Source organism: Micropterus dolomieu, linkage group LG11 (genome assembly GCF_021292245.1).
Source record: "Micropterus dolomieu isolate WLL.071019.BEF.003 ecotype Adirondacks linkage group LG11, ASM2129224v1, whole genome shotgun sequence".
NCBI classification, from domain to species: Eukaryota; Metazoa; Chordata; class Actinopteri; order Centrarchiformes; family Centrarchidae; genus Micropterus; species Micropterus dolomieu.
This window is the reverse complement of record NC_060160.1, coordinates 314,911-325,875: the sequence shown is the minus strand read 5'-3', so window position 1 is coordinate 325,875 and position 10,965 is coordinate 314,911. Positions and strand designations below refer to the sequence as shown.

At 45.8% G+C, this 10,965-nt stretch overlaps 1 protein-coding gene across 1 annotated transcript; it reads left to right on the top strand.

The window, feature by feature from the left end:
• Positions 1-959: 959 nt before the first annotated feature.
• Positions 960-5,401, top strand: cfl2 (cofilin 2 (muscle)). The gene is made up of 4 exons (XM_046062499.1): positions 960-1,116; positions 3,326-3,633; positions 4,093-4,169; positions 4,439-5,401. The coding sequence occupies exons 1-4, from the start codon at positions 1,114-1,116 to the stop codon at positions 4,549-4,551; spliced, it is 501 nt and encodes a 166-aa protein (XP_045918455.1). The 5' UTR covers positions 960-1,113; the 3' UTR covers positions 4,552-5,401.
• The last annotated feature ends 5,564 nt before the right edge of the window (positions 5,402-10,965 follow it).

Genomic DNA, 10,965 nt, shown 5'->3' with positions numbered 1-10,965 from the left:
ACACACACACACACACACACACACACACACACACACACACACACACACACACACACACACACACACACACACACACACACACACACACACACAGACACACACACACACACACACACACACACACACACACACACACACAGAGACACACACACACACACACAGAGACACACACACACACACACAGACACACACACAGAGACACACACAGACACACACACACACACACACAGAGACACAGACACACACACAGAGACACAGAGACACACACACACACACACACACACACACACACAGAGACACACACACACACACACACACACAGAGACACACACACACACACACCAACCAGCTGAACAGGCTAATGTAGCTGCTAACTGTCGCCTGACCTCATTAGGTATTTTACTAGTACTTGGTCAGCAAAGTACTCCTGAGTCAGTCAGTATATGTTGTGTGTGATATATATAAGTATTTATTGATAGTAATGCTTTGTACTTACTAATAAACTCTTTCTTCACATTAGTGAAAAAAAACAACAAATTCACAGTTTCACCTGTGGTGTTTCTAATGAGACCTGAGTACTTAATATACTTTACATAATACTTTACATACATAATATACTTTACATACTTAGGCTACTTATACTTTACATAATATACTTTACATACATAATATACATACTTAGGCTACTTATACTTTACATAATACTTTACATACATAATATACTTTACATACTTAGGCTACTTATACTTTACATAATACTTTACATACATAATATACTTTACATACTTAGGCTACTTATACTTTACATAATATACTTTACATACTGAATATACTTTACATACTGAATATATTTTTACTGTGAACACCTGTGTTAGACAGTTTCAAGCTGAAAGCCTTATGAGGTGAACTGACACTTCCTCTCCTCCCTCTCCCCCTTCTCCTCCTCCTCCTCCTCCTCCCCTCCCTCCCTCCTCGCCCTCCCCTCCTCTCTCCTCCTCCCCCACCCTCCGTCCTCCCTCCTCCCCCTCCCGTCGGCCGGCCACATTCCCCGCTACCTTTCACCCCTGAGAAACCCCGATCTGAGGCGCTGCAGCAGACAAACTCCGGGACAACATGGTAAGTACCGGCCGTAAACAATCTCCCGGGTCTGATTGTGTTCTTAGAAACCGGTTCCTGTGCAGTCCGGTTCCTGCGGGTCTCCGGAGGACCGTTATGTGTCTCTGGTAGCTGATGTTAGCATGGCTGCCGCTCCCGTTAGCTAGCAGCTCCGCCGCCGCCGATTATTCGGTGTTTACGTCACCTAGAAACCTCGTTTAGTAACGGCTTTAATCCGGTGACGTTACCGGAGAGGTTTCTGGATTTTATCTAAGTATAACGGTCCTCGTTCCGGGCCGGGCTGAACCAGACTGGGCCGGGCCTGCCCCCAGGCCGTGTGGCCCGGGGCGGCCATCTTATTCCCGCTGTGCTCCGGCTGGGCTGACCGGCCCGCACCCAGCCGAGACACGCTACCGGACCCGGGGTGACCCAGGCCAGCTGGGCTCACTGAACCAAACTAAACCGGTTCAGCTGAAGGAGCGGGTTCTGGAGGGTCGATCAGGTTTATTTAGCAGAGTCAGACAGACAGCTGTGACTCTGCAGTCTGAAGGCCTTCTGGCTGAGTACTGCTGGAGCTGTCACGCTAACCAGTAACACCAGCAGCTAAGCAGTAACACAAACCAGTAACACCAACAGCTAAGCAGTAACACAAACCAGTAACACCAACAGCTAAACAGTAACACTATGTCCAGCTAACCAGTAACACCAGCAGCTAAGCAGTAACACAAACCAGTAACACCAGCAGCTAAGCAGTAACACAAACCAGTAACACCAGCAGCTAAACAGTAACACTATGTCCAGCTAACCAGTAACACCAGCAGCTAAGCAGTAACACAAACCAGTAACACCAACAGCTAAACAGTAACACTATGTCCAGCTAAACAGTAACACCAGCAGCTAAGCAGTAACACAAACCAGTAACACCAACAGCTAAACAGTAACACTATGTCCAGCTAACCAGTAACACCAGCAGCTAAACAGTAACACTATGTCCAGCTAACCAGTAACACCAGCAGCTAAACAGTAACACTATGTCCAGCTAACCAGTAACACCAGCAGCTAAGCAGTAACACAAACCAGTAACACCAACAGCTAAACAGTAACACTATGTCCAGCTAACCAGTAACACCAACAGCTAAACAGTAACACTATGTCCAGCTAAACAGTAACATTATGTCCAGCTTACCAGTAACTCTAGCTAACCAGTAACACCAACAGCTAAACAGTAACACCAGCTAACCAGTAACACAAACAGCTAAATACAGTACAGTGGGGTACAGTACAGTGGGGTACAGTACAGTGGGGTACAGTACAGTGGAGGACAGTACAGTGTGGTACAGGACAGTGTGGTGCAGTGCAGTGCAGTGGAGTACAGTACAGTGCAGTGGAGTACAGTGCAGTGGAGTACAGTACAGTGTGGAGTACAGTACAGTGCAGTGGAGTACAGTGCAGTGGAGTACAGTACAGTGTGGAGTACAGTACAGTGCGGTGCGGTACAGTGCAGTGGAATACAGTGCAGTGGGGTACAGTGCAGTGGAATACAGTGCAGTGGGGTACAGTGCAGTGGAATACAGTGCAGTGGGGTACAGTGCAGTGGAATACAGTGCAGTGGGGTACAGTGCAGTGGAATACAGTGCAGTGTGGTGCAGTGGGGTACAGTACAGTGTGGTGCGGTGGAGTACAGTGCGGTGGAGTACAGTGCGGTGGAGTACAGTGCGGTGCAGTGGAGTACAGTGCGGTGCAGTGGAGTACAGTGCGGTGCAGTGGAGTACAGTGCGGTGCGGTGCAGTGGAGTACAGTATAGTGTGGTACGGTACAGTGTGGTACAGTGCAGTTGAGTACAGTACAGTGGAGTACAGTGTGGTGCGGTACAGTGGGGTACAGTATAGTGTGGTATAGTGTGGTACAGTACAGTGTGGTATAGTGTGGTACAGTACAGTGTGGTATAGTGTGGTACAGTACAGTGCGGTGCAGTGGAGTACGTACAGTGCAGTGGAGTACAGTGCGGTGCGGTACAGTAGAGTGGAGTACAGTACAGTGTGGTGCGGTACAGTGGAGTACAGTGCGGTACAGTACAGTGGAGTACAGTGGAGTACAGTGGAGTACAGTACAGTGCGGTGTATCTAAATCTAAATTGTCTGTTCAAAGATGAATGACCTGGTCGATCAGCTCTGTATTCATGTGTCAGTGTGTCATCATCTGATATGAACCAATCGCCTGTCCTCTGCAGGCGTCAGGTGTGACAGTGAACGATGAGGTCATCAGGGTGTTCAACGACATGAAGGTGAGGAAGTCTTCAACCCAGGACGAGGTGAAGAAGAGGAAGAAGGCGGTGCTGTTCTGTCTGAGCGAGGACAGGAAGAAGATCATCGTGGAGGAGGGGAAGCAGATCCTGGTGGGGGACATCGGGGAGACGGTGGACGACCCCTACGCCTGCTTCGTTAAGCTCCTCCCCCTTAACGACTGCAGATATGGCCTGTACGACGCCACCTACGAGACCAAGGAGTCCAAGAAGGAGGACCTCGTCTTCATCTTCTGGTACAGTACTGAAGCCTCCGCAAACATATTGATTGTCGGTGTGTAGAGAACATTAGAATTTAAATCTGTTTAATGGTACTTTAATACTGGAGTCCCTCAATAAAGCACTGAATAAATATAACCCATTATTATTTTCTACGTCTCTATGGGTTAGAACCACCTTTGATCGTGTTCCTCCTTCCTGGGATTTTAAAAACTTTAAAGTTCTTGCTCAGTTTAGGGAGTTCATATGGTTCTGCTGCTGACAGTCTTTCTGAGTTGGGGCTGTTCTCCCGTGTTCTGACGGTTCTCCTGAGTTCTGAGTGTTGTACTGAGTTCTGACGGTTCTTCAGTGTTCTGAAAGCTCCACTGAGTCCTGACTGTTCTCCCCATTCACGACGGTTCTCCCGAGTCGCGACGGTTCTCCTGAGTTGCGACAGTTCTACTTATTTCTGACTGTTCCGTGTTGTTTGTCCTCAGGGCTCCAGAGAACGCTCCACTGAAGAGTAAGATGATCTACGCCAGTTCAAAAGATGCCATCAAAAAGAAGTTTACAGGTGAGTCGTCATGTGACCTGCTGAGGTCAGGTGTCACACTGATCATTATAGATTATAGAACATTAGATATTGGTGCTCTCTGACAGCAAGCGGTTGCCGCCGCCTCCTTTGCTTTCAATGTAAACATGATGGCGTTGTGAATGTGCACGCCGCGTAACATCGTTCCGGGACAATAAACAATTTTTTTCGCACTGTCAGGTCCTGTTTCCTGTCCTGCTCAGATGTGTCAGTGGTTAGACCCCTCAGTGACCTCAGGTGTGTCTCCTCAGGTATCAAACACGAGTGGCAGGTGAACGGGCTGGACGACATCCAGGACCGCACCACGCTGGCCGAGAAGCTGGGCGGGAACGTTGTGGTGTCTCTGGAGGGCAAGCCGCTGTGATGTCATCGCGGCGAGCCGAGCGGAGCCAAGCCAACCGCCGTGCCATCTGGACCGAAGCACCTGACCCCACGCCGCTTCACTCAGCAGCTTGCTCTGTCTGTATCCATGTCCTGAAGGAGTTAGCGTCTTTAGGCCTCTTTGTTTTCTTTTTGTTCTTTTTGCTTTTTTCCAACATGAAGGAGATCTCATTAACATAATGATATGCAAACCCCTCCCAGTTTGTTGCCACATGACTTCTGTTCACCTGGCAGAAAAAAAATGACACACTACCAAACCCCAGGACGGTTGTCTCTCTCACAGCCAGAGTTTTGCCAAAAAGTCGATGTGAAGGAAGCAGCCACACGTGTTGGAGGCGAGCGCCACGGAGCTCCGCCTCCTGCAGCACACGGGTCATGAAGCTTTTTACATATGACTTTATTTATTATTGTTAACTGTTGTTTCTTCTTCGGCATGTTCACACCAGGCAGACTTATTGTTAGACTATGCATTGAGAGGAGGAGAAGAAGAAGAAGATTTTAACCCAGCACTTTCTGTTGAAACACTACAGCTTAAATTCTGACGTCACCGAGCTAACGTTTGTTTACCTCAGTCTCACTCCTGTCGGACTCGCTGTCATTCTAGCTGTTTGGTCGTCGCCTTACTTTCAGTTCGAATGTAACCGTCACACCACTTAGTTAGAGTGCACTTTTATTTTGTTAAGAAACACTACAGGAAGCAGATTTGACCCCAGCCGTGAGAGACGACCCCACAAAAACATCAAGAACACGACGACATCTGGAGCCTTAAAGTGGAACGTTGTTTCTGAGATCACAGGAAGCCACTTTGCAATAAAAGCCTGTGGCAGATCTGACTCCTCCCGCCTCGTCTCTGCTTGCACCAATCACAGAGCGTTTCCACTCGCAGGTCGTTCACCTGGTGTCCACCTGAGATCCTCATGAACAGGTGGACAGGTTCTACTTCCTGTCTGTCGCTCATCTTTGACCTGCAGTGACCTAAAAAACACCAGGCAGGTTTAAACGACCTCTGTGTGAAAACGTTCTGAGCACCGTAGAACCTCAGTAGAACAAGTTTGACTCCAGTAGCACTCTAGTGGTGCTCATTAGAACCCCAGTAGAATCAATGTGATCCCGATAGAATCCTAGTAGAACGAATGTGAACCCAGAGCACATGCAAAAAGAATTTGACAATCGGTAGAACCCAGTAAAACACATATATTCTAATGTAACTAGATACACAGGTATGACGTCAGTAAACCTTAAGTAGAACCATCGTGACTCCATTTCATGACCTCAGTAGATCATCAAATGGATAAGTCTGACCTCAATAGAACCTTTATCCATTGTGACCTTAGTAGAACAAGTATGATGCCAGTAGGACTCCATTAGAACAAGTGTTACATCAGTAAAACCTCATTAGAACCAGGATGACTCCATTAGAACACAGTTAGAACCAGTAAGACTCCAGTGAACCCCATTAGAACCAGTATTACATCACTAGGACTTGTATGATATTTTTGGAACCAGTATGACTTCAGCAGAACCCCCTTAGAAACAGTATGTCCTCATTAGAACACGTCAGTAGAATCCCATTGGAACAAGAATTCTGTGAGTGTATCAACAGTAGTATGAGGAGTTTTGTGGTTCCTGCAGTAATAGTCCGTCTCATAGAGAATGTTCTCCCAGTTTGGATCAACATGAAACTGAAGCAACAAAACATCAAGATATGGTTCTTTGATAAAAAGTGTCAAGAAGCCTGAGGACAAGTACTAAACTTAACAGTAGATGTTAACTACAACTCCCAAGGTGCATTGTGGCAAGGACGATCCAATCACAGAGCTTCACAAGAGGTGGAAGATAAAGATGGAGCTGCTGAGAAAACAAAACAATCTGAAGCTTTAAATCGGCTCAGTTTTAAATTCTGCGACATAACTGTTCTCTTAATGACTGAAGCTATCGTAACGTGACTAAAGCTAACTAACGTAGCGTGACTAAAGCTAACTAACGTAGCGTGACTAAAGCTAACGTGACTAAAGCTAACTAACGTAACGTGACTGAAGCTATCGTAACGTGACTGAAGCTAAATAACGTAACGTGACTGAAGCTAAATAACGTAACGTGACTGAAGCTAACTAACGTAACGTGACTGAAGCTAGCTAACGTGACTGAAGCTAACATGACTGAAGCTAACGTGACTGAAGCTAACTAACGTAACGTGACTGAAGCTAACTAACGTGACTGAAGCTAACGTGACTGAAGCTAACTAACGTAACGTGACTGAAGCTAACATGATACTGAAGCTAACGTCACTGAAGCTAATGTGTTACACTGAAGGTAATTACGTCACTTAAGGTATATAGTTACATGTAACTAGCCTATTAAATAAGTACTAGTAGCTTTGAAATAGCGGCTACTAAGTTTTAAGGCTTGCCGTAGTGTGTAATGGTGGAAAGGAGGGACTTTATGAGGTACGACTGCATTCAGAACATGAAGCTGTTTGATGGTTAAATGATCGTGTTCAGTCACATGAAAGAGGATCCTTTAAAGAAACACTCAGGAACCAGCAGCTCGTCGCACTTCACTAAAAGCTGTTCAGTCAAACTGAGTTTAGATTCTGGCAGAAAAGTTTCCAGAGGTCCTAAATGTGAAAAAGATGGAGTCACTGAGCTGACGGCTCTGACGGCCACCGACCGAGAGGAAACGCCGTGACGAGGAAACGTTAGGATAACACTAACGTAGGATATTACAGATACTCAGTATGACGTCAGACTTCAGGAGCTGAATGACAGAACGCTGTAAATTCCTGACCTTAAAAGGTCCTAAACTGTGAAAGCAGCCAGGGACTCCGGTCTGACCCAGATCCAGCAGAAACCAGAAGCAGGTTTGCTGCTCACGTTTAGAAGTGCTCCTGCAGCTGGTTCAGCCGGCGGTGGCGTTGAAACGTGTTGTATAAAGTATAAAAGAGGTGAAGCTGCTGACACTGACTGGCTCCAGGGAACCTGATCCTCCTGCTGCTATTTCTGGATCACACATGCTTCTGAGGCCCGTCATCGCCGTCCACAGAAGGCAGAACCGGACAGACGGACAACCGAGAGCTACAGACCAGACCACACAAATGCAGCTACACAACAATTACACAATAACAACCAACAGGGAACCTCCAGGTCTGGAAAGTGAGGCCACCTGCATTCTATCAAAAGGCCAGCAGGCGGCGACTCCACTGGTTGCATAAAGAACTTCAGCATGGTCATGGAACTCGCGACAGTAAACTGAAACAGTGCTCGATGTGGGCCTTGCACACTGGCGGTTCTCACAAGACCTGTGTCTCACATGAAAAGATATAATCAAATATTCACAGAAATGTGAGGGTGTACTCACTGAGATGCTGTATATTATGGGTGTGTGGAGATGTATCAAAGGAAATCTGGGGGGCCTGATGCTGCAGAAAACATTAATATTAGACTACAGTTCTTGTACTCGGGAGAACTTCACCGTCAACTATCAAGGCGGTTTGTTTCTCATTCTAGAAACAAACTAGCTATTGGAACATGTGACTGACAGATGTTTCTTGTTGCCCAGCTGTTGCCTTTTAGGTTGATTGTCCAAACATTAAATATCTCTGCATGACTAGTCTAAGTTTTCATCCTTGGTACAAACCTATAAAGACTGCATTTCCTGTTAAAGAGGATAAACCAACATGAAGACCAGAGAGCTGTCTGTGGGAGAAAAGAAGGAAAATCGAGCAGAGCCATCGGACAAACATTGAGCACAAAAGGACAACAATTTGGAACGTCCTGAAAAGGAAAGAAACTACTGGTGTACTGAGCAACAGACGTCCAACAGGTCAGCCAAGGAAAACAACAGTAGCTGATGACAGCAATATGGTGAGAGCTGTGAAGAAAACATCAGCAGCGACCTCCACAGTGCAGAGTGAAGGTATCACAATCCACTGCTGGAAGAAGACTCAGAGAGCAGAAATATAGAGGCCGCACCACAAGATGCAAACCTCTCATCAGCAGGAAGAATCACAAGGCCAGAGTGAAACTTGCAAAGAAGTACAAAAGTCCTGGAACACAATCTGATGGACTGATGAGACCAAGATTAATCTCTAACAAAGTGATGAAAGGCCAAGGAACTGCTGATGATCCGAAGCGTACGAGCTCATCTGTGAAGCCTGGTGGAGGTGATGTCACGGCTGCTTCTGGAACAGGCTCATTAATATTTATTGATGATAGAACTGATGATGGTCGCAGCAGAATGAATTCAGAAGTGGACAGAAACATTTCCGGAGAAATGCATTGAAACTAATGGGGAGGAAGTTTGCAGCAGGACAATGAGCCAAAGCACACTGCCAACAAAACAGAGGACTGTGGAAGGTTTTAGACCGGCCAAGTCAATCAGCTGACCTGAACCCAACAGAGCTGCATTTCACCTCCTTAAGAGGAGACTGAAGGGAGAAACACCCCGAAACAAAGAAGAACTGAAAGAAGCTGCGGTAAAAGCCTGGAATAGCATCACAAACGAAGAACGCAACAGTTTGGTGATGTCGATGGGTCGCAGGCTTCAGGCAGTTATAGCAAGCAAACGTTCTGCCACCAAATATTAAATGTTATTTACTTTAAGATTATTTGTTCCATTACTGTTGCTCACCTCAGAACGCTGTGGTCTAATACAAACGGTGGTTTGTCCTGAGTTGTTTAACACATCCAGATGTGAATACCAGGAAATAAAAGCTGAAATTCTGAACTCTTGTCTCATCTTTTGATCTTAAACCCAAATGTCTTCAGAGAACAACAAAAACAAAGGAAGTGGCCTCACCGTTCCAAGACTTTCGGAGGGGACTGGATGAACGAGATCAGGTGAGATAATGAGTTGAGCATTCTGTAAATATAAGACACGATGGACATTACACAACACTACACCAGCAGCTGCTCCTCCGGCCACCGTCGACCTCCTGCAGTGTGCAGATCACACCTCCCTCACTGGGGGATGAGTCCACCTTCAGGTGGGAGACTGCGGTCCACCAGGACCAAAACCTTAAGCCAACAGTTTCTTCCCGTCTGCAGCCTCATCAACAAGAGCTGGGACTGCCACTGACTCTAAAGCCCCCCCAGCCCCCATCTGCAGGACACCCTGTTAATGTCTTTTATTGCACATGTAGATAATTAAATGCATTATTGCTCATTATTACTTATTATTCCTCACAACTTATATATTTTGTCAATATCATATTTTTAGATATCTTTATTAGTTTCTAGTTCTAAGTTTATATCTACTGTTGTGACGCACCTAGTAGCCCAAACAAGAACTACTTGCTAATAAATCTCCAAAATGAAAGTGTGCCGTCACTTCATGCTGCTCACACAGAACTTTACAGATAATTAAATGTGTATTAGGGAAAAATAAATGATTATATTTAGAGTTATTTACCTATAAACATACATGTAAACACCCAGGAAATACTTCTGCAGGGCATTGGTTGAATTTGTAAACGGCAGCAACAGAATTAAAGTGATAATATTTCATCTTCACAGTCTGACATTATTTTGACTGCATCTGAACACAGAGTCCATCTCCGCCCGTCGAGAGCTTGATCCTGGACCAGGTCTCTGTAAGGATGTGGGACTCAGCAGAACTGACTGGACCTTCAGGAGCAGCTTTAAAGCCGACTCCAGTGTAGTATTAGAGATTTTATCATTTCATTTCCTGACAGTGTTGATTGGCCAAACTGTTCATCAAATATCTTTTGACAGGTTAATTTTGTGCTCAAAGTTGCTTAGTTGTTAAAATTTTTCAAACAATGCACATTTGTTTCTTCTGTATTTAAATTGCAGCGCATGTTTTCTTATTGTGCAAATAAACTTTTCTCAAACCTTTTTCATTTCTTAACATTTTCAAAAGAGTGACGGGGACATGTCCCCCAGCGTCCGCAGGGTAAATGACACCTGTGTGTGGATATAATACTTTATATCTTGTCTATGAAGATTCTCAGTCATCCAGGTCATAGTTATCCAACGAAGGTTAAAGTCAAGGGCAACTGGACTTGGTTGAAGATACTGGAAGACGTTTCGTCCCTCATCCAAAGGACTTCTTCAGTTCTGACTGACTGGCAGGGAAACTCAGCTATTTAACCTCAGTGGGGTCGTTGGCCCGGGTCATCGATACCGCTGGTTCGTTAGTGTTCCTTGTTGCTGTGACGACAGTCGTTACAGTACTTACATCTGAAGGACAGAGGACACTCGTTTGAGGACCACCAGGTGCACATTTTAGACAGAGAAGATGGATGGTTTGAAAGAGGTGTCGAGGAAGCATCTACACCAGGGTGGAGAAGCCGTCATTGAACAGGGGAGGGGGTCTACGCCACCACTTATCCCCCACTTACAATGCTGTCCTTTCATCACTTCCCAGGAAACTCAAC

Excerpts from the sequence above, each read along its gene's own strand:
- cfl2 (XM_046062499.1), top strand. Across the intron at positions 3,634-4,092 it reads GACCTCGTCTTCATCTTCTG|GGCTCCAGAGAACGCTCCAC; the intron begins GTACAGTACTGA and ends GTTTGTCCTCAG. Across the intron at positions 4,170-4,438 it reads CATCAAAAAGAAGTTTACAG|GTATCAAACACGAGTGGCAG; the intron begins GTGAGTCGTCAT and ends GTGTCTCCTCAG.